This window comes from Anopheles darlingi, chromosome X, assembly GCF_943734745.1.
Source record: "Anopheles darlingi chromosome X, idAnoDarlMG_H_01, whole genome shotgun sequence".
In the NCBI taxonomy this organism is placed as follows: domain Eukaryota; kingdom Metazoa; phylum Arthropoda; class Insecta; order Diptera; family Culicidae; genus Anopheles; species Anopheles darlingi.
Window position 1 is genome coordinate 2,610,889 of NC_064873.1, and position 24,460 is coordinate 2,635,348.

Sequence of the window (24,460 nt, forward strand, 5' to 3'; positions counted from 1 at the left end):
TCTGTGTGCATGTGTGTGTGTGTGTGTGTGTATGTGTGAAGATTAACTGCGGGCGTTGCTAGGGTACTTACCGTAATCCCTTTTGCAGAACTTGTTCAGGTTGAGCCGCCGCGTGCCGATTCGGCACTTTCCGCACTCTGCAGCGAGCACAAGAGAGAGAGAGAGAGAGCAGGAGAGAGAAGAAAAAAGAGAGAGAGAGGGAGCAGAAGAAAAAAAAGAGAGAAAGAGAGCGAGCAAAAAATACGTTAGCGGAAGGGTGGTCGGGGGGATTGTGTGTGTTTAAGGGTTGACGGGGGGGAGGAAAGGGGTGTGATGGAAGGTGGAAGGGACCCAAAGAAGGTGCAACCGGACGTGATAATGTGTGTGTGTGTGGTTGATGATGCTGGTGTTTGCTTGCGATGGTTGTGCAAGGATTTGCGGGAGGGATGGAGGGGTGGAAGAGGGCGTGAGGGATAACTATTTGCGAGAAGATTAACCAGCTCGCTCGATACGCCACACACTCGCGCGCTCTCGGTCACTTTTGACATCCAACATCCAACTCCTGGAACCTCATGAGAGAAAGGAGATCCATAACCGTTTACCCCGAGGAGGGAGTTGGGGTTTTTGGGGGGTGGTGGTGCACATTTTGGAGTAATTCCAGGGCACGCTGGCAAACAAGCGATAAACCAGGAAACCCAGAAGCGAATGTGTGTGTGTGTGTGTGTGATGAAATTGAAACACAATGCGGAAATCCGCCGCACGGCGAGTGCAGTTTTCGAAGTGGGATGGGGGGATGGGGGCGGGGGATGAAGGGCTTTTTCGTTTGCTTAGGACCGTGACCGTGTGCTGGCCGGGTTTGGCGGCCGGATCGGGCGGAGATCCATTTTACCCGGTGACATTTCGGTCAATTGTCAAACGGCGGAGGGTGGAGATGATAAAAGGGGGTAGTGTGGGGAGATTGTTTGTTTGTTTGGTTGTGCCCGGTACGTTCAACGTTGCCGGAATAATGCAGTGCCCGCATTGAAGGGATGAGGGGGATGGGGGTGCGGGGGTGGGATTATTAATCTCGCCCTCCACGGTTTTGGCGCGACTACTGCTTTGGCTTTGGCTTGCTATGCAAACAGAAAGTAAATAACGGCCAGGCAACTGTTGGTCGTTGTCGTTGTGAGAGTGACGCGAGGGGCCAGCCAGCCAGCCAGCTTCACTCCCACACTCCCCCACCCGGCATCCGGCTTATTTTGACATTCTTCAGCAACAGTGAGGAGTGATCCTGCTGCGGATGCGGATCCTGGACTTTTTGCAATCTTTCCCGGAAGATAATCTCTTCCTCCTCCTTAAGGGGTATTTCCACCACTCCTTGCTCTTCCACCCCTCACCTCGCTGTTGATGTTATGGCGCGATGGTCCGCCCGATGGTAAAATTGAAATATTATGCTTTCACTTGGAATCCCTCGTTTTCAAACCCTCCCTCCACTCCCACTCTTCTCTCTCTCTCTCTCTCTCTCTATCTCTCTCTCTCTCTCTCTCTCTGTCACTCACTGGAAAACTCGTACCCGGGTTGGTTGGGGAATTTTTTGGAACATTTTACCGCTCCGTAATGCGATTTTTATCTTCTCTCCTCTGCCCCACCCTTTGCTCACTCCCCAGGGGAGGGGGAGGGTCGTCCAAAAACGGGGGGGGGGGGGGGGGGGTGGAAAATCAAATCTGTGGACCGTCATGCCAAGGGGGCCGTGTGCCGTGCTCGCCGTCAACAGCTCCTTGGGTCCTAGGGAGTGAATTCAATATTTCATAACCCCCGCCCCCGTGAGGCACTCCCACCCCTTCGGCATCACTTTTATCGGCATTCCAATCGAATCGCCGCATTTCTTGCCAGCTTCAGATATGCGAAGCGACAGAATAGAGTGATAGAGAGAGAGTGTGAGAGAGAGAGAGAGAGAGAGAGAGAGAGAGAGATAGAAAGAGAGACAGGGAATTGAAAATCGAAACCCCGTCTAGGATAGTCCGGCTTGGCAGCATCTCTTGCCTTCCCTTCTACCTCGCTTCTACCCTCCCTTTCCCTGACACCCTGAGGCATCTGAGGCCTTCAAGACAAATTAGCGCCAGGGGTTTGACGTGCGTCGCATGATTGAAATTGGACGAGACGGCAACGACGGCAAAGCGACTGCTGCTAGTGATCCAGAGGCGATGATCGATCATAAAAAAAACTCCCCCCCATCTCCTCCCCCTTACCCTCATTTGGTGCTTCTTGGTGGCGCCCCTTTCTGTTTCCTTTCGAGGATTCACCTCACAACAGAGCAGCAGCGAGTGCCGGTGCAGTACATCTGGATGTGTGTGTGTGTGTGCGCTCCTACCGTTCCCAATCGCATGAGTCCGAGGAAACAGAGGAAAATACAACAACAACAACAACGACGACGACGTGGCAGCAGCAGCAGCATTCGTTTCGGATTTAATGCACTCTGCAGTACTTGCTGGTGTGGAGGAGGTGGGTGGCGCTACCCCTCCCTCCCATCCAACCCCCGCCAATAACCTCGCTAATCTGCGCGCACATGCGTGCATTGTTTTTGCAACGTATTTTTGTGTGGTTGTTATTGTTGTTATTTTTACTAGTCCGCTGCGCCACGCGGAATCCGATTAGTTTAATGTTAGCACGCGAGCGCGCCCCGATGCCCCTGTGTGTGTGTGTTTGTGGGTGTGTGAGAGAATGGGTTGAGGATGATGCACAAAAATGTGTTTGCACAAAAATAAAATCCGGACGCATTTCATCCCAGGAAGGAAGGATTTCAGTTTCCAGCTCAGCATATGCTGCTGCTGCTCGGTGCTGCTCGGTGCTAGTGGTGGCGCTTTGCGTGCATTTGCGTCGTTGTTGTTATTGTTGTTTCTGGTGCTCTGGCAGACGGTCAACCGCGCACTCTCTTCTCTTTTCCGTTCTTCGTTTTGGAAAAATGGGAAAATGATTACTCGAACCAGCCAAGCAGCGCATCCGAGCACCAGCAGAGACTTCTCTCTCTCTCTCTGTCTCTCTCTCGCTCTCTGTCTCTGTCTCTGTCTGAGAGGGAGGGTAAAAACCAGACCAACATCACATCTCTACCTTCACCTGGACGCAGGACAACCCTGCGAACGCGGACGAAGGGATTAAAATGTAATTACTAGCGGCGCCCATCGGTGGCTCCATCGAAAAGGGAGGGGGTGTAAGGGATGCAGTAACGCGGGGCCCGTGATTTAGAGCCCGTAATTGGGCCGGGTGCTCGGCAAATTCCCAGCGGAAAAACCCGAGGCTTCTCGGCGGGACAAACCTCAGAACTCCAGCCGCTGCTGCAATTTACACTCCCTTCCCGTCAGCATCGCCTTCGGGGCGACAACGACCGTTTAATTGAAAACATAGCAGCCCCCATGCCGCATCCCCCCGGAGGCACACACAACCAAAGGCGTACAACCGCGCGAATCAATGCGAGAACATGTTTCATTCATTAACATTTAAATGAGTGCGAGTTCCTCGCCTGCAAGGAAGGGGAGGAGGGGGGGGGGGGGGAGGGTGTTAAGGAACCCGGACGGGACGGGGAGGCCAAGGCCAGCCGGGGCAGCGTCGATCGCCGATCGGGGACCCCCGGTAAGGGGTTCAGCAGCAGCTGATGAGCTCATCGGGATCGGCGCGCGCACTCCGGACGACGACGACGCTGATAAATCTTCATAATCGGCGCATGAAACTGGACCTCTGGAGTCTGGAAGGTGATAAATGGAATGTGGCGCGATGATGCATCGCGCGCGCGCGCTCGGGCGGCCGCGATCTCGAGTTAAATTCCGGTGCCTCACCAAGGGAAGGGTGGGGGGCGGGGGTGCAACATGTGCCCTGCATCTGCAACTGACCAGAAAAGGGGGGAAGGGGGGGGCGGAACTTCGGAAACAGGTGGAAGGTGGCACTCAATGTGGAAACTCAATTAACGCCCCCCCCGGGGGAGGTTCAGACCGATCAAAACACCCCATTAAACCCCCACTTGGGGGGGGATGGTAGACAGACAGAGGGGTGGGTGAAACAAATCGCCTCGTTATGTGACAGGAAAACGGTGACAGGGGGGGTGGGGGGATGTAACTGTGGCCTGTTAGACAAATCGATCTCTGCACCCGCTGGACAACGGAATGGTGAGACCGAAGAGCAGGAGAAAGCGAAGGGAGGGAAACGAAGGGGGAACAGAATTTTGTGAAAAATTCCACCGACCATCTGCAGGGGTGGCAAGGGGAACAGGGGATGTTTGTGTGTGTGTGTGCTGAGTAAAGAATGTAGCCGAGCGTATCAATAGCAATGGAAAGCAATTCCAATAACACACACACACACACACACACACACACACACACACATACACACGCTCAGGACTCCAGGAGCGGCGTCTTCTCGAACAACGATATATATAGGATAGGGGGCGGGGGTGGTAGAAATGAAGGGTTGCGGGGGTTGGGAATGATGGTGGTAGTGCTAGCAGGTATGCAAAATTTTGCGCCGTACCATGTAACTATTTAATACTGGCACTGCCCCCTCCCCCAACCCCCAACCCCCTCCCTCTTCACCTTCCCTCCGTCGGCCAATGGCGCCAGCTCTACTGAAGCTCCCGGGCCGCGGGATGGCGCGCTCGAGGCTAAGCCGGAATGTTTTCATCCCTCACACACACACACACACACACACACACACACACACACGCCTCCAGAAAGGGATGCCACAATGGAAAACAATGGAAAGTTGGCGGCCATCTGGCGGTCCCGTTTGCTCTCGGTCGGTCCCGGTCCTCGGCCATGAATCGTTTCGCCATTCGCCCAAAAAGGGCAAATACACACGACTGTGTGTGTGTGTATGTGTGTGTCTGGGTCGGGTGCACGATTATCGTGCGAGCCCCCTCCTCCCCTTCTCCATCTTTTTTCCCTTCAATTGTACATTTGTATCTCCATTTCCACCCCTTCCCTTGTGTGTCTTTGTGGTGCTTTTCGAGCGCGCCCCCAAATCTTCTACTTAAGGGGAAGAAGGGAGTGAATGTGGGGGGAATGAGGTGATGGGTGGAAGGCGAAGATGAAAATGGCGAGCACTTACTTACCACGGCCGGAGTCCGTGCGGTACGAGGGCACATCCGGATCGCCGGACGACGATGACGATGACGACGCCGATGACACTGACACCTGATGGTACTGTTGGTGCGGATGGTGGTGGTTACCGTGCTGACCGTCCGGGGCCGTATTCTGCGGATGCACCATACTGATGACCCGCGGTATCTCTGTGTGTTTGTGTGTGTGTGTGAGAGAGAGAGAATTCAGAAAGAGAGAAAGTGACGGTCGGTCTGTTGGCCGGACTCCGGACTTACTGATGCAGGGTGCGATGTGCGAACGGCTCTGCTGGTATCCGCGGGCACACCGGTTGCACGTCAACCCGGTAACGCCATCCTTGCACGAGCACTGGCCCGTCGTGTGGTTGCACGTCTTGCCGGACGAACCGATCGGATGGCAATCGCATGCTGCAAACACAGAGAAGAGAGAGAGAAAGAGAGTGAGTGGCGGAAAGGTATCGAAAAATTAGCAGCGTATTAGTCTTTATCCTTTTTTGGGACACACACACACTCACACACCATATTCAACTACCACTTTTCAAGAATATTTGGTTCTATTTTGGGGAAAATTTGATCAAAACTACGTTTATGGCATCTCCAATCTAGAAAGGCAAATTTGCAAAAATGTACTTTTTGCGCGGTGCCCATCGTAGTCACGTGCTGGGTCATCAGAAATTCACAAATCAATATTCTTTTGTTAGATTATAAGTTTATCCAGGTAGCCCCGTCGAGTTTTTATGAAATTTCCTATTTTTTGATTTTTGGCAGATTTTTGAAGTTGAAAAAGTGATGCTTTTTCACGATGTTGCCTCAAAAAACGACACTTACATAATTAAAAAAAATATTTAAAAAAAGTATCAACAGTTTTTACAAAATCTCGACGGGGTTACCTGGCAAATAGTGTACAGATGATATGTTCAAAATTTCAAATCGATCGGTCCAGTAGTTTTCATGCTACGATGGGCACCGTCTTTGAAAACGTTGGTTTTTGGGAAAACGCGATTTAAAGTCGCGAATTGCTTTGAGCCTTGTATGAAACTTTGTTTTTCAAAAATTCATATCTTTGTCAGTTTTGCTTCGATTGATCCCAAAATTTTACACAATACTCTTGAAAGCATAAGCATTCATGAAAAAATATAAAAAGTAAATGCGAGGATTAAAATTAAATACCGAAGCCCCCCTTAAAGTCGCGAAATGCTTTGAGTCTTGTATGAAAGGCGGGTTTTCAAAAATCCATATCTTTGGTAGTTTTGCTTCGATTGTTCCCAAAATTGCACACAATACTCTTGAAAGGATAAGCATTCATAAAAAATTGTAAAAAATAAATGCGAAAAAATTAAATAAAATGCCGAAGTCCCCCCTTAATTGCGGGCTTATCGTTTTGGATATTTGGTTTTTTTCTGTGTGACGTTAGCAGCACTGTTACGGATGCATATGCCACAAGTTTCCGCTTGCCAGCTGTTTACTTAAATCTGTAGTAGTGATTTGAGTTTAGTGTAAACACTTGAACAAAACTACATTGCTACATTTATTTGCAGCAAAAATGATATTATGTGTTCCGACACATCAAAAATGTTTCAAAAGTATTATGGTAACGATACTCTATCGAAAACACAGGTGTACCAGTGGTATGAACTCTTTAAAAGTGGTCGTGAGGCTGTTGAGGACGACTTTCGTCCTGGAAGGCCATCGTCATCGAAAACGGATGAAAACGTCGATGAAATCCAAACAATTGTTGATCGAAAATCGCAAATTGTCGATAAGGGACGATAGCTGAGACCATCAACATATCATTCGACTCTGTTCCGCAAAAAAAAAGACCTACTCATAATGCGTTGATTATTCGTGAGTTTCTCGTCAAAAACCAACACCAATACCATTCGAAAACTGAGCAATTCACCCGATCTCGCACCAAGTGACTTTTTCCTGTTCGATTTCGACTCGAAAAAGCTTCTTTTTTGGACTACTTTAAAGGGGACAGCTCGCATTTTCCAAGAATAAACATTTACAGCATAAACAAACAAATAAACCTTTTGTTTTGAAAATAAAATTCCGGTTAATTTTTATCATTGTAGTAACCTCTTAGTATCTTATCTCAACGGGCCCTCAGTGTAAAGGAAGGAAGATCCAAACGAAATGGATCCAAAAGCGTCACCGGGGTGACCAAACCCACTCCATGGCATTCCGACTGATTGGATGATCGAAGTGGCAGCGCGCGGTGCATGCTGGTGTGCGGTGCGGTGCGGTGCAGGGGCCAGGCCGACCGATGGCCGAATCGGTTTTTTTTTTGGGGTTAACGTTGGATCGTCAATCATCTTTAAGTAGCGTCGCGACCACCGCGATGATGATATCGTGTGTGTGTGTTTCTATGTGTGTGGGTCGTAGGCGCTGCTCTGCACGTCTGTCTGTGTGTGTGTGCGCGCGCGTGTGTGTGCCAACCTAACCCCCACCCCCCCCCCCAAAAACCGAAATACGAACAAAACGAAGCGATGAACGCTGATGACAGCAAACGATTTGCTGCTCAAGCCCGGTGGCGCTGCTGCTGCTGCTGCACGCCACAATGAGATCATCTCACCAGCCCCCGCACCCCAGACAGCAATGCAGACAGGAAGAGACGGAGGCAGACGGGTGTTGGTTTCGTTTTGTTGCTTCTTCGGTTCGCTGGACTGGACTGGATTTCAATAATTTTATGCCAAAAAAACGCTGAAATCCTCCGATCCGGGAGCGCGCTTGCCCACGACGGCGACCAACGAATGCAACTGGCCGGTTGGATTCCTAGCCGGATTAAAAAGAGAGAGAGAGAGAGAGAGAAACCCAAAAACAGCAGCTTTATGGCGATCGGAGCGCAGCGTTCGCGCGCTAAGTAGGCTATAATGTATAATTATGCATAATTTGGCATTCACAGCCCGCCACAGACGCGCGAGGCAGCGCCGCCGTTCGATTGGTTGCCGTGTTTTTCCTTCGTTTCTTCTTACTCTCGCTCCATTCTCTTCTTCTTTTTCCTCTTCTTTGTTTCTTTTCTCTTTCTTTTTCAATCGATTCTTTCTCGTTTTCCGTTTTTCTTCTTCTTCTTCCACTTGTTTTGGTCAACTTTATGATTTTTTACTGCTTCAGTAACCCGCACAACAGTAACAGACAGGATGCCAAAAAAAGTCTTCCGACAGGAACCAGGATCAGGAACAGCATAGCAGCAGATAGCGAACTCCTTGCGATCACCGAGGTCCATAAGTGCTATAGAGAGATGTTAGATAGAGCTGCACGTAAATGTCTGCGTGTGTGTCTGCGCGCGCGCGTGTGTGTGTGTGCGATTGCGATACGTGATAAGCGATCTCGGCACGGGAACGACGCGATCGCCCGGGAATTTCGGGGCCGGAGCCATTTTCGGTAATTTCGATATAATCGCTGTGTACGCGCGGAGAGGTGTGGCCCGGGCGTTGGCGAACCCGGGGTGTCCGGGAGGGTGCATTATTCAAATTTTCAATTTCACATATCGCCGCCGCCGCCGTCGTCGACGCCCTCGGGGGTGGAAGGGGGAGGGGGATGGGGAGAGAGAGAAACGGAGCCCCCTTTCTGTAGCTGGCCGGCCCTGGAGGAAGGATGCATGCAAAGGGCGTGTGGAGCCCGGAAAGGGGTGTTTACCGCACCCCTTCTCCCCTTTTCGTCGTTTGTCGTGTTTTTCGTTTTTTTTTCTCTTCTGTTTTTTTTCGGGGGGGGGGGGGGGATGTGCCCCGGCATACCAGCAAGGGAGGCAGGCCAAGGCGGGAAGGCATACAAGAGGTGATCGGTGGCGAAGAATCTTCGAAGGAATATTGGAAGCGATCGATCGAACAATGGGCGAACAGATCAATCACATACCACGGGGCCGAAGGTCTCCTGCTGGGCACCGACTTGCTGCTGCTGCTGCTGCTGCTGCAGTGGCACACACACACACACACACACACGCTCGAGGAATGATGACATTCCCCACAATCGTTGCAGTGTCCCCTCCAAACGGCACATTATGCGTTCCGTTACAGCACCATACCTATGCTAATATGGGTAGGCAGAGGGCATTTGTCTTGCGTGTGTGTCCTCATGCTCGCCGCGATTACAGCGTTCCTGCTCGACAATGACCTCGACACCTACCACGGGCTATAAGGGAGTGTCTGCGTAGCTCTAGAGGGCGAGCTCGCTACGGAGTATACTCTGTGGTACTGCTTTTCATCAGTGTCCAGTGGCTTTGACTTTCTCGAAGCTTCGGCTTATGGGCTGCAGGATCCTAATCTGCAATGGACCAACAGTCGATTTGATGGTTCCTGTGCGTGATGGTTGCGCTCAGCAATTGTTTAAGTAAGTCGATGTCAGTATCTGCGCGGCATCTGTTTTGAGTCGATTTAAGGGGGGGGGGGGGGGGGGGGCTTTGGTATTTTATTTTAATTCTTCGCATTTACTTTTTACATTTTTTTATGAGTGCTTATCCTTGCAAGAGTATTGTGTGAAAATTTGGGATCAATCGAAGCAAAACTGAAAAAGATATGAATTTTTGAAAATCCGCCTTTCATACAAGACTCAAAGCATTTCGCGACTTTAGGGCGGCTTCGGTATTTAATTTTAATACTCTCATTTACTTTTCACATTTTTTCATGAATGCTTATCCTTTCAAGAGTATTGTGTGAAATTTTGAGCTCAATCGAAGCAAAACTGACAAAGATATGAATTTTTGAAAATCCGCCTTTCATACAAGGCTCAAAGCATTTCCCGACTTTGAATCGCGTTTTCCCAAAAACCAACGTTTTCAAGGACGGTGCCCATCGTAGCATAAAAACTACTAAACCGATCGATTTGAAATTTTAAACATATAATCTTTACACTATTTTCCAGCTAACCCCGTCGAGATTTTGCAAAAATTGTTGATACTTTTTTTAGATAATTTTTTTAGTTATGTAAGTGTCGTTTTTTGAGGCAATATCGAAAAAGTAACACTTTTTTAACTTAAAAAATCTGCCAAAAATCGAAAAATAGGAAATTTCACAAAAACTCGACGGGGTTACCTGGATAAACTTCTAATCTAACAAAAGAATATTCATTTTCATATATCTGATGACCCAGCACGTGGCTACGATGGGCACCGCGCAAAAAATACACATTTGCAAACTTGCCTTTCTAGATTGGAGATGCCATGAACGTAGTTTTGAACAAATCTTCCCCAAAATAGAACCAAATATTCTTGAAAAGTTGTCGTTTAATATGACATTTACTTAAATAAATTAAGTTGACTGGTTTTTTCACTTAAAATCGTCAAAAGCCTTTTTTGGACCCGAAATAACTAAAGCCCCCCCTTAAGCTAAAAAACCAAAAATTGCCGCTTACTACTGACATCGACTTACTTAAAAAATTGCTGTAAGCAAACGAGTTCGCGGATTCTGCTCAAATTTTGCGCAATAGTTGAGGACAGTTGTTTAAACCTAGGAAAAAAAAAAAATTAACTGCATCCGACAGCTCAGTCAGATTTAAATCAACTTTTCCCGGTACTTTCTTGACCGAATGTATGTGTGGAAGGGAGTATACACCCTTTTCCGGAAGCTTCCTTTGGGGATAAGCACACGCTTGGCCACTGGACTGGTGTCAACTCTCCTTGGCCCCCTTCGGTCCCTTTGTTTCCGGTGTCGGTCGAAGCGCCGACCCCTTTCCAGAGCCAGTCTGTTCCATATTCCATATCCTCGGATCGGAACGGAATGCGATCGCCGCATCGGATCGGAATGTCAAACAAATCGTGACACGCGTGCGAGCGCGCGTGCCCATTGACACCCCCTTTTGGCACCCGTACGGTCGGTCAGTCGGTCATAAATCTCGCCCGTTTATTGGTTCGCTCGCTGCTAATAAATGCATATATATATATATCGATCGACGAATAGCTGCCACAAAGACACACACCGGTGCAACGTTAGCAAACGGCCCAGCAGCCAGCAGTAATGGCGTCGTAAGGCGTAATTGGTGCAGCCGGCGGTCCAGTCCCCCCACACCACACCTCAACCGATCCAATTAGAAGAGGAGACCGGAACCCCCGGGGGGTAAAAAACTTTGATTTTATTTTTTTTCTACGAATAGAGCCACGAGCAGATGCTCCACTAGGAAAGGGAGCGAACGCTGTTGCGATTGGTTGCGAAGAAGGTGTACAGGTACAGGTAGTCACGGTGTCACGCCTTGATTGCGACGGCTATTGCTACCCGCTTGCCTCATTAGTGTGTGCGTTTGTTTGTGGTTGCTGCTGTGGATGGCCTGATGGTTTGCTTTTTGCTTTTGCTTTTGTAGTAGTTGTTTGTTGTTCGTTTCGGGCGTCGAATTCCATCAATCGAGCTCCCGGGCTGTGGGAAGTCATTTATCATCAGAGCATCAGGAGTGAGCAGGAAGATGTGCTCCTCGACGCTGCACACACACACGCACTCTCCTTTTCTAGTGTCAATGCAGGGGCGCTTTTCGCAAAGTCACCCGTCGGCCCCATTATAGAGACGAAAGGTGGGCGAATACGGAGTCTTTAGCCCCGAGCCCGTAATACCCCAAACACGCACACGCACGCACACGCACACGCACGCACGCACATCGAATGGATTCGGATCCCGGAGATCCTCACCTCGACCCTCACCCTTCCTTTGTTTGTTGTCGTGGAGCTGAAGGCAGAAGGATATATTTCGATAATTGGTATCATTTATCACAACGTGCGTGCGTCCGCGTGTGTGTGCGTTCCCCATGGAGCGTGCATTATTCAACACACCTGTAATGGGAAGGTTTTTCTTTTTGCGGAAGGAGCGTGCAACGTGTGTGTGCGTGTGTGCGCATCATCATCACAAAACAAATGTCCAAAACCTTTAGCGCCGATGAAGGGGCAACTCGTTATCTCGTTATCTCGCTGCTGGTCTCAACTCGTCTGCCGGCATCGTCATTTTGTGTGCGTGCACGTGTGCGTGTGTGTGTGTGTGTGTATCAACAATCGATATCATCTTGTTAGGGAATTCGAAAAGCAGCAGCAGCAGCAGCAGCAGCGGCGGCGTCGTTGCGGGCAAAGCAAATGTCAGTTTTATGACGACGCTTCGAGCGCGCCACCAAAAACGTCACAGCGAGTGACGCTTGCAAGCGAGCGAGGAAACAGGCAAAGGGATGGCGGTGCCGGCCGCGTTAACCGGCAGGAACGAGCTCGTGGTCGTGCGCGGTCGTAATTGGAGTCATTATTTGAAATCGAACTTTAACGAAGCTAATTGATTTTTAACAACCTTCCGGCGAGAGAGAGAGAGAGAGAGAGCGGGCGCGTGGGCCTCTGGTGTTGCTGCTGTGGTTGCTGCATGCATGCATTCCAGTGCATTGCAGTCGGTCGGTCGGTAGGTTGTTTCGCGGCGCGGCGTCACTCCGGGCAGCCTGCGTCGTCGTGTGTCAAAGCAGCGAACGACAATACTTTGACACACACACACACACACACACACACACACACACACACACACACACACACACACACACTCTTTCCTCGTGCTGCTGCAACCTCCTCCTTCTCCCCCCCGAGCCCTTGGATAGGTTGCGATGATTTATGATGTCCTAAGCGAGATCGGATCGAGTTCGAACCGTTCGAAAGAGTTGTTCGGCGCAGTTCGAACAGTTCGACGCCGCACCGCAGATCGGGGGCGAGAAAGTGAGACAAGGAAGGCCCGGGGAGGCCCGGGGAGGCCCGGGGAGCGGGCGCCAGGAGGCGTGATTTAATGGTAATTTGATAGTAAACGTCGGTACCGGTCGGGGTTCTCCTGGGGGTTTGATTTATTTGTCATCCCCGCGAGTCGAGCCGAGAACGTACTCGTCTCCGGGGCCAGTGGCTACTACTCCTGGCCTGGCAGAGAGGCCTCGCAGTAGCCACAACACCGCTCATGAGGACCCCTTTTTTATGATGAAAAAGAGATAGAAAAAGAGAGAAGGAGAGAGCAAGAAAATGAGGATAAAAGAGGTGATTTATCGGATCGGTTGCGGTTGTGCCAGAACGTCCACACTGGCCTTGTCCGGGGCTACTTTGTCTGGTCTGGTGTGTCACGGACACACACACACACACAGGCACACAGGCACACCGGCGCGCACTTTCTAAATGGCTTCCGGTTGTCTGGAGTCGAGAGTTTGGCGCGCTGTTATTGCTGCACGGTTGTGGTGAGGTGTCTGTAGGTCTCCGCTTAGGTCTCTTACCCTTTTTGAAGGTCCTTGGCTCCCTCTCTCTAGCTCTCTCTCTGCTTTGGTCTCTGTCGTACAGTCTCAGGACACAACAACTCTTCTAAAAACCTTTGAGCTCTACGAGCAACAGCTGCTGCTGCTGTATCGCTCCACAAAAACTTTCTCTACAGTGCATCAGTTTGGCTCCTGGAAGTCGAAGTCGTATGCGAAGGTCATCTCTCTCTCTCTCTCTCTCTCTCTCTCTCTCTCTCTCTTTCTCTAATTTTTCCCTTGCGAAATTAGTAGCTACTGCAACTACGTCTGCTGCTGCTGCTGCAACTGCGAGCCCATATTTCAAGACGTTCGCCAGACGATCCCTAGCCTATTTCAAGACAGGGTGCAGCACCGCCTTTTCCTCTCGTCTTTTCCCCCCTTCCTAACTGCCTGTCGCAACACTAATCTGGCCCATAAATCGGCAGCTTAACTCTTTTGCAACCAGCACAACTTCCGCGCCTCGCAGCATCCTAACCTCCTGGACCAAGTCTCTGCTTCCTCGGCGTTGCTGGGTGTGTGTGTGAGATAAGAAGTTTTGATTATACTCCCTTCCCCCAACATCACCATCATCATCATCATCATTGCCAGCATCAACGCACGAGCGGCGAGGAGGACATTCATTACATTCCCGCAGCCCGCATCTCCGGGAAATCTCCCCTCCACCGGGGCCGCGTGCCGTGGCCTATTGGGATTGGATTAATTTTTATTCCTCCCCCAGCTCGCTCGTCCACCCTCCTGTCCGATTACACACCCGCACACACACACACACACACACATAAACACACTCACACACACGTGTAGAGACCTCTTCCCTTTCTGCTGCTGCTGCTCTGGAATGTGCGATCGTGAGATAATAAATGTAAATCGTGTAAGAGACTCCCTCTCTCTGCTGTTTCACCCCGGGGGAGGATTGGGGGTTGGGGGATGGGGAGGGGAGTGTTTAATGGGCCACACGCGATGATGAGGGGCAGCAGAGAGTGGGTAAGGCTGCTGCTGCAGGAGTGTGAAATCAATTACACGCCACCGGCAGCATCATCTCTGTGAGGTTAGGACGCTCCCCTCAAAAGGTGGTGTGTGTGTGTGCGTGTGTTGGTAGGGGGGGCCAAAAGGGATCTTGTTCCTGCCACCCCTTGTTCCGCTACCCCCCCGCTGTGGAGGTCCATGATGAACCGATAAGCATGCCAATATGCCAGAGAGAGAGAAAGAGAGAGAGAGAGAGAGTGAGAGACACTGGAGTTTTTTGGGGGGGCTAAACATCATGGTCGTGGTTTGTGCGAAGAAGAAGAAGAAGAAGCTGCTCTGCTCTTCTGCTCTCCTCCTGGTAATTGGGCAAAAATTAGTCGTGTCATAAATTGTAGCGAGCTACACAGCATCTCTAGGCAGCAGGATTTGGACAGCATCTAGACAGCAGGATAGGCAGCGGCCTGGGAGTGCCCGGCACCGGGACCGGAACCCGGGTCCCGGCTTAATCGAGTGTAGCAAACGCTTTATTAATTACAACAATTTACTAGCGTGCGTGTGTGCGTGCGTGCGTGTGTGTGTGCGTGTGCCGGAGGTGCGGATTAACGTGAAGGCAACGATTTGTCCCCCACCCCCCACAGTACCCTCTCTCCCCAGGAGCTTGATTGGTTGGCGACGGCTTGGCAGCGATCGGAGCGCGGTTTTGTTCTGATTTATGGCCTACTGCTGCTGCTGCTGCTTCGGTGGTTTCTGGTGGGGTGGCAAGGGGTGGCAGGAGGGGCGGGACTCCGCCCTTGATCCTTTGTGCTAATTTATTGGATTCGTACACCGCACCGGCCTTTTGTGGTTCTCGCAAGTAGAGAGAGAAGAGAGAGAGAGAGAGAGAAACCTCACCTTCCTTGTAGAGCACCCCGCAACCCCCACCCTACTTCGAACACACTACAGTAGCTGATGCAGTTGCGGATGCATCCCTACCTACCAGGAGCCCCATAGAGCAACAGCATATGGTAGCTACTTATGGGAAGAGTACACACACACAGACACACACACATACACACACTTCGAAAAAAAAGACCTCAAGGAACAGATCTGGGGATGGGAGGGTGCATAACGCATATTTAGTCTTTAAGGCTGGCTGGCTGGCTGGCAACCTTGACTGACCAGCAAGGCAACGGGGTCATCGTTGGACGTTCAAACGGAGCGTCCACCAAGCAGTCAAGGTCACACGAGTGCCGCCACAACAGTCAAAACAGGTAAACGAGAAACTCCTTCCTTTTTGACTATCATTTGGACAGTTGAGTTGCGAAACATTTGATTTAACAACACACACACACTAAAAGTTTTGCTTGCGCTGTGAAAAAAAGTGGTTTGTAAAAAAAAATGGTCTATATAAAAAAATATAATGGAAAAAATAGAATTGGAAGAAGCTGCGCCGTCGAAGTGCAACCCGAAAAACAAAAAAAAACACAAGAGACCAAGGCAACGGGCGGAAACAAATGGACCGCGACGGCGCGGACATAAATACTTCACGCCCAAAGTGCCACCCCCTCCCCCGTATAACACTGCCCACTGCCTGGTGCTCCTGGCTGGTGGCTGCCAATATCCGATCGCACCCCTTCCTGCCCTGCCATCCTCGGACGATGCAGTTGCATAAATAATTGGAGCAAAACAAATTTACGACCTCCCCCCGTTTCTGCGCTCTTGCAGCGCTTCTTGGCGAATCGCCCACACCCACACACACACACACACACACACACGCGGCGGGGAAACAACCGGCCCTGGGACCAACCCGCCGTTCGTCGTTTGTTTGTTTTGTGCGCGCTCGCTGTTATTGTTGGCACGGCATTGTAGGACCACGCGAAGACCACGACTGCATGAGATCATGAAGCTGGCCGGCTGGCTGGCTGGCCGGCCGGCGACCGGAAATGGAGCCGCGGATCGGACCCGCGGAGCCGGACATCAAACTTCCCACACACTCGCAAAGCGGACTCGGCATAAATCGAAACGAAGGCCAAACCTTGGATTCGCATTTTGTGTATGCGTGCGTGTGTGCGTGTGTGTCGTGCCACACCTTGGCTTGGTGGCAGGAAATGCCGCCTCTCCTCTTCTCTCCTCCATAAACACACGCACGCACGCACGCGGAACATAAATCATAAATCAGCAACGCAGTCGCGCGTCGCGTCGCGTCGCGCGGCGATTTGCGAAAAAAGGGTGGCCCGGCCCGGTCGGTCCGGCCCGTCGAGTCGGCCTGCCGTTGTGCCCGGGTCCGGGTTTTCCTGCAGAAGAGCTTGCTTGGCTTGCTTGGCAAGCTGGTGGACCCCGAAACACCGATTATTATTGGGCCCTGGCTAGCATTCTGCTGCCACGATTTTCCCACGAACCGCACACAGCACACACACACAGTAAATGCAAAAGAGGCTGCTAACACCCCTTTCTCCCCTCTCCCCGCCTTCCTGCCTTCACTCCATGTGTGTGCTTGGGTGTTGGGTGTTTTTTATGACTCTCGCCTCATGTTTATGTCGCCGACGATGGCGGCATGCCGACACGATCTGCTAATTGAGCGCAGACACTGGCGCAGAAGAAGGTGCCGGTGACGGACGGCTGGACGGTTTCCTTGTGGTCAATCCCTTGGTCTAAATTACTCACTACCCCACGGGAAGCACTAAAAGTCAATCAAACGACGAACCTCCCTCCGTTAAAGGCCATAAAACTCGGAAGCGACGTCGACGTGCCATATGGAGGATGGGATGGGGATGGGGATGAGGGAAGGGAGAGTTTTAAGGGTGCCTTTTTAACGACACTGTTCGCGCGTCATCCATCCATTCGCTCGCTCGCATCGCCTGACAATCACGCCATCACCAATCTATATCGCGCGATCCGCATCGCAATCGCGCTCGCGTTTGGTGATGGAAAAGCGCGAGAGGTGGCGAGAGAGTACCATTAACTGCATCCCCCTCCCCTCCGCCACCCCGTGCAGTGGTCAGCAATCCGTAATCCGGCCACTTAAGGTCCGCGAGGGAGGGGGTGGGCCGTTTAATGGTGCGGTGCGTTGCGTTTGCGTGCACTCTGGCTTGGCGCATTGCTGATGCATTCGGAATACACACGCACTCGCACACACACGCACGCTCCAAGGGCATGTCGCGGCAGCAATTTGCCAATGGCCAATGGTGTGGATTATTGCCCGTGGACGGTTTCCCGGAGTTTAATAGGCGTACAAAGCGTTCGTGCCAGGACAAGGGCGCTCCTTTGTTCGGGCGCGCGCGCGCGCGCGACAAGTGGGTCGCCATTTTGTAGCCCGACCACCGGCAAACCGTTAATTGATATCGAAACCCCCCCCCCCGGGGCTCATCAAACGCGTGCAACGGAACGATTGCGATTTGTTTCCGTGCGAGTGAAAACCAAAGGAAAAACGGGACGGGGATGGAGAGTTTTTTGAGGGTGGGGGTGTGGGGGGACTCGCTCGCTAGAAGAGTCCCCAAAAAGGGGCCGTCGGCAAGGACAGGATTCTGAGGGTGGAGGTTGCGGTTTTTGGGCGAAGGTCCTACCCCCCCCCCCGTGGGGGGTAGTTGGTGGAGCGATATACACTTTTCATGCCTTAACGCACGCGTGGGTTCGCTAATGATGGTACGGTCTTTGGAGTTTTCGCCTCACGACTCCGCGGAAGGAATGGTTTTACCGAGGGGGATGATGATGACGTGGAGGGAGATAGCTCCCTTTCCGGATTCGATTTTCGTCCGTCCGTCAGGTCCTGAGCATTTGCCGGAGCGTGCCAAAAAAGGGCTCGCATGCCAAGACGAAGACGAACACCTCCGGCAAAACGGGCAACGGACATCTGGTAAGGGATGGTAAATGGGGGGGAGGAATACCTGGACACCATGTGAGGTTATTTCATTTCCTGGAACAGCTCACTCACCCGGCAGGCTTTTCCTAGCCCAACTGGATGACCACACACACACACACGCACACACAGCGCTTCCTCTCGTGTTCGAGCTACTGTCTCGATGTAACAGTAAATTGTCTGTCTTCAAACAACCCCCAACCCCCTTGTTGGTGGCTCGCTCGCTCGCTTGCCAGTTAATGAAGTAACTGAGCAGCCTCAGGAGGTCTAGTCCAGTCCAGCAGTCCATGCAGCAGAAGCAGCGAACGAATTGCTCGTCCACTGTCCTTGCCCAAGTACACCCCTCCGTGTACAGCATTTTCGTCCTGGCATCGAAACCAATAAAATCCCCAGCAACAACGCAACGACAACAACAACAACAAGCGGCGGCGACGACGACGACGACGACGACGACGAGAGGGGAGAAGCAGAGAGAGAGGGTGAGAAGAGAGGGGAGCAGCGGAAGAGCGGAACGGAAGAGGGGAAAAAACAAATTGAACATAAACCCCTTTTTTGCGATTGGAAAAAGGGCAACTTTTCCTGTTGTACTGTTCTCTCTCTCTCTCCTTCTTTTCTTGCTCTTCTGTACAGCATCCGCTCCTCCATTCCACCCCCTTCCCCCTCCCCCACCAGTCGGCTGGTTTAGCCTGGTTGGCTTCGGGAACCCCGACCCTCCTTCCTTCCGAGACCGCAGTCGCAGAAGCCCCGGAGCCTAGGAGAGGAAAATCCCGGAAATTGTAAGCAACCCCTCCAACGGACAATACACACACACACGCACACACACCGGCATACCAGAGCGAACAAAGGGAGCGTGTATGTGTGCCTCTCCGCCTCTCATCGTCGTCGCAATCTGACAGAAGAGGATTGTTTGCTCTGTTTATGGGCTGCTAGAAGCACCCCTCCGCTCGAGCCACAGTTGATTCCGCTTTTTTTATGTTTTGTTTATACACCCTCCTCCCCCAGTCCTCCTCCTCCTCCGTCTACAATGCCCATATCATTCCCACTTCACAAGCATAAACGACGGTACGACAAGAACGTCGACGACGACGACGACAAAGCGAGCGCGGCGAGGCTGCCCGGGAGTTCATACATCACGAGGTCAATCTCTTCAAATCCTTGAATTTATAGCTCCTTGTTAGTAAGTGGCGAAGGGGTGTGTGAGGGGGCGGAAGGTGGAGGGCCACCCTCCGTGGTATGAGGTGACGCAATAAAACAATATGCTTCCTCTCCCCGCTGGCCCTTCCATGGTATTGGTGGTGGTAGCTTATCTCGCTCTCTCTCTCGGCCGTTGCCACCCCCCCTCTCCTGTTAGGGGGAGGGGGTTGGTCCGTTTTCTGTTCTTCTTTTGGGAGTGTGTGTTTTTTTTTTGGGGGGTAGGAAGGGAATTTTGCATAGGGTTCGAGTGAGAGAGAAAGAGTGTGCCAACCACCACCACCAACCCCCTATACTACCCTCCGGGTGTAACCCCTTTTTCGCCATCACCATCATCGTCCGGCCGTCCAGTGCCATTTGGCTGCTGTGTTTCTCGTTTTATCTGCTGCCAGGATGTGCGTGCGTGTGTGTGTACGTACACGTACGTGTGCAGGGGCATCTTCATCAGCTACCATCCCTCTGTAAGGGTAGCAAAAGGTGGTTGGGGGTGTATTTCTTATTTTTCGGTTCGGGTTGATCCTGAACCCCGGGTGGAGGGGAGGGGTGAATCGGGGGGCTCGCAATGCTTATCGCAATTTCGTGAAGGGCCTTCGACGTTCGTTCGAGTAGGGCTGGCCGGTGTGCTCGGGTTGGTTGCCCATCCAGCTCGTTGATCTCTTTATCAGTTGTTATTGATGCAACGAGGGGGGGGATTGAGAGGAATGAAGTGGTATCTGGAACCCCCGGGGGAGTCATCAGCACACACACACGCACACACACACACACACACACACGCGTACGCAGCAGCAGAACAGAGACTGAGTGGTGCATGTGTGTGCGCTGTAGCTCTAGGAGGCCTTCAATCTACGAGGAGAAGGAGAAGGAGGAAAACGACGACGACGTGATGATTGCGGTGCCACGCAATTCCCACTCCAGCAGCCTCTCCCCCTACCGGACCTTTCTACTCTCTCCTATATAGCCGGAAGGTCCCACGAGGCCCATGACTTTCCGATGAGTTTGTTGCCGAATTCGTTTGGCTCGACTCCGGTCCGTGTCGGGACAAGAGTGCCCTGCTCCTGTTCCTGGGTTCCCCCCACCCTCCCTCCCCTCCCCTCGGACGGTGCCAGCTCAGAGAGGCGGTCTGACGTCGAACGGATGCAATTCGACGAAATTGAAACGCTGTCTTTGTTTGTATCACTGACACTGACAGGCGTCTACTGCGTATGTGCTCTCGGGACTCGGTTCGACCTCGACTACAGTGTGCGTGTGTCAGGTGGCCTGCAGGCATCTGCGATGTCAGTCGAGCGGCGTCGTTTGGCGAACCAACCGCGAAATCCATCCACAAAGTCCTGCAGCTGCCCGTTGCAGTTAGCGCCGATGGCAAATTGATGGGAGGAAGGCATGCATGACAGGAGAGACTGCGAGGTGCGTGGTGGTCTGTTCTAGAGTCGAGTATAGTATCCTAACAGTCACCGGTCGATCCAGCTCGGTTCTCCGTTGGGGCATTAGCCCGCCAGAAGTAATTAAGTGTCCGGATGTGCGCTCTCTCCAGGTTCGCACAGTTCGGTTCCGGGGGCCCCGGATCCGGTAGCTTCTCGGTTCCCCATTTTAATCAAAACCAGAATGGCGATTCACACACACACACACACACACACACGTACGCACTCGCACACGCACGCACGCCGGGAAGTAGCCTGGGAATATCAAATAGTTGTTCTGCGTTATTGGTTTGCCCGGCTGTTGCTGCTACTGCTACTACCAGACAGTAACGTCCACCCCTCCCGGGAGTAAATGATAATTGCATCGCCGTGCAGCCAATGTTTGAGCGTCCGTCCCTCGGCCAACCATCGAACCCCCGCCGGGGGGCTCTGTGTGGTCCTGAACATCGAAAACATCAAACGCGATGCGCTCGTTTCCCTCAATCGTTTCTCGTCCTTTCGTCGGTGGTTTTTTTGTGCACTTTTTGCACACCCAGCCAGCCAGTCCTGCACATTATCCTGGATTGTTTGGTTTGCGTGTGTGTGCTATTGCGCCAGCCAGCCAGCCAGAGGTCCCTCCCCGGCATTACGGCTACGCTATAGAAGCCTATTACATTCATTCCGTTCCGGGCCAGTACGGGGAATGTTTTTCCACCGAAGACAGGCCTCAGTTGGCTCAGTAGTGCTTGTTGGCGTGCGAGGGCAATGCACCTGTGGCCTGTGCATGTGCAACACCTGCAGCAGCAGCAGTAGAACCGGGCCCGGACCGGACAGCTGCAGTGGACAGCTTCGAACGAAACTTCCGGCGGGGGAAAGGCTTCCGGTGAAGCGCTTTTGAATTCGGATGCGAAGATGCGTGCGTGCGTTCGTGCGTGTGTGAGTGTGTGCGTTCAGTTTTCCAAACTTTTACCTCCAATTGTCACGAGCAGACCAGACCGGAGAAGAGCAGAGCAGAAGGGGTTCTCTGTGCAATTTCGCAAATAATGCTCTTCATCGGTTGCTTTCAACATCAAACACTGTACTGTGTGCGTGCGCGCGTGTGCGTGTGTGTGAACGTCACGAATGGACGTGTGCCGCGTCCCGCGGGGTGGAGAAGGAAAAACGGGAGGCCGCAGGCTTCGAAATTAAATTTCAGCCACACGCTCCACGCGCGACCACGACGGCGAGTTCGAATTTCGGAATCTATTTATCTTTGACACTCTGAGCGCCTCCGGGCGGCAATCGAGGCCAAACGAACGAACCAACCAGACCAGCCTGCTCAGCACCTCCGACCAGGTCCAGGCAACTTCCGATTCACCGACCCAGGGGATGCAGAAAAGCCCCCGGAAATATGACTCCCATTGACTCCATGGTTGTCCATGTGTTGCGCGTTTGCGATGGTCTTCACGGCACACATACACACATGCAGATTGGCTAGCCAGCGGCAACAACCATCGTAGCATCGTACTCTCTGCTTGTGTGTGTGTGTGTGTGTGTGTGAATGATTGAATTTTAATTGTTTTTTGGTCCCCTGCTCCAGAGCGCTCCGAGTGAGCATATGCGCGAGTGGTTCCGAGTAGTTTCCAGAGTAGTCGGCCATTTTGCCAGACAGTTCACCCCGGTCTTCTTCACTTCAGTACGGTGCCTGACCGTACTTCTGGTGCCTGCAACCCGCTGCAGTTTAAAAGGCGCTGCATCACTTGGCACACAAGGCACAAAACGCGCCTTGGATAATGAACTTATCGGGAACTTCAAATATTCGGAGCCAGCCAGCTAGCAAGTGTTTGCCAGGTTGGCCATCGAACCGGTTAAGAGTGCCACCATCGTGCCAGGCAGAGCAGCAGATGCCTGTTGGACATCAGCTCCATTAACGGCATCATCATCTAATGGCATCATCGCGCGCACACATACACACACAGCAGCAGCAGGTGCAGGTAATGCACCCTCGGTAACTCGCGTAATGGAACGCGATTTTCGCTCCCTGCTGAGATGCGCCCAAAGGAGGAAAACCATAAAACTCCGACACAGCCCATATCATAATAGGCTCCATTATCGTCTCGAAGGAGAAGCATCAGCATCAGCATCAGCAGCAGTCGTTTACGAGCGAAAGTGCATCGCTGTTGCCAGTACTGCACTCTTGGAGGAACACACACACACACTAATGCGACACAGAACACCACACTTTATGGGGGGCTGCGCGCTTCTTCCTAGATGAGCGCGAATCCTCCCACACACACACGCGCGCGCACATTAAGAAATCAAACTCCGATCGGCCGAAATGGTTCCCATAAAAACCGAATTCAACAGGACGCGCGGTGCGTGCGTGCGTGTGTGTGTGTGTGTGTGCGGAGACGCAGAAGGCAGACCAGGAGACCGACCGACCGGCCGGCCGACCGGTCGAAAGAAATCGATTAACAAATGCTTAAAAATAGCTAATCGACGGCGAGCGGACGCTTCGTCGTCGAGTCCATAAAATCCTCCCCCTGGGGGGCGCACAGTGCGTTTCGGGTGATCACACCGGACTCTCCGGTTGATCGGTGTACTAGCAGCAGCAGCAGCAGCAGCAGCAGCAACGCGTGGTTCATAAAACTCGCCACCGCCACCAGCGTCGTCGTCGTTGGTCGGAGGTCAAACCGGGATTGCGCGGTCGCGCACCAGTCGTTAAACAGTTCTGGCGAACACAACTCGTTGACAACGTTCGTTCGTTCGTTCGTTCGTTCGTTCGTTCGAGGGGTTCAGGTCTGGCCGAATGGTTTTAATGAGTTTTTAGTGGTTTCTCGAATTGAAGGAAATTGGAGAGTCATAACCTGAGGCCGCGCGCGCGGCATCTAGCGAGCGCTCTAGAAGTTCACAAGGGATCACTCGCGCCGCTCATCAACTGCTACTGCTACTGCGAGGGAGTCGAGGGTCCGATCGACGCGACATCGAAACGACTCGAAAGGGGGGTTTTTTTGTTTTTTTTCTACCCCGAACCCAATTGATCCCGAATGTTCGGAACCAAATGTACCAAATGGAATTTCAGCCAACGGACTGGAAACGTCTGATTTTGGGTGTAACAACATGCGCAACATTCTGGGGGGGAGGGGGGCGCGCTACGTGCCTTCCGGATTTGGCATTAGCGGCCATGACGCACCCCCCCGGGCAACCCCCATCCCCCAACCCCAACCACAACTCCCCCCGAAAACCTTTGCCACACTAACGAGCGGCAGCTCGCGATATGAAAATGGATGCTTTTGCCTAGCGATGAGGGGGTGGGAGGGGGTGCAATGCGGGGTGAGGGAGGCTTAATTTTTGGACGGAGGAGAAGCGGGCACGCCACCCCTGAACCACGGAACAAAGGCCATCTAGAGCAGGATCTCCAGCAGCAGTAGCAGCAGCAGCAGCGGCGCTGAGCAGCCGAAACCGGGGTGCCGGGGATGGGGATGAGGGGAATCCGTCAAGCGGAAACATGATTGAAAGCTTATGCTGCTGCTGCTGTAGCTGGCGCTCTTTGAAGGATGCTGGAGTTCCAGCCAGCATTGGTGTTGGTGAGTTTTTGCGCTTCGCTGAATTCCGGATTCCGGAAGGGGAGGGGGGGGGGGGCGAGGGGGGGGGGGCGAGGGGGTGGTTTTGCACGAAATGGAAGAAGCGGGGGGTGAAAGGGCAAAGGGAAGAAATTGGAAAGGCAAACAGAGAATAAAAGAATAACGATAAACCCCTCTCCACACCCCACCTTAGTGTCCATGGGTGTATGTGTGTGTGTGTGTGTGTGTGTACATCAAT

General features: G+C 52.2%; 1 protein-coding gene across 1 annotated transcript in view; it reads right to left on the minus strand.

Annotated features, from left to right (window-relative positions):
- The window catches only part of LOC125955424 (netrin-3-like), a 58,066-nt gene that overhangs the window by 3,323 nt on the left and 30,283 nt on the right, over positions 1-24,460 (minus strand). The window contains exons 6-8 of the mRNA XM_049686592.1: positions 5,321-5,470; positions 5,057-5,233; positions 72-137 (exon numbers count right to left, since the gene is read on the minus strand). Of these exons, the coding sequence (XP_049542549.1) occupies positions 72-137; positions 5,057-5,233; positions 5,321-5,470 (393 nt within the window). The remainder of the gene's footprint in view (positions 1-71; positions 138-5,056; positions 5,234-5,320; positions 5,471-24,460) is intronic.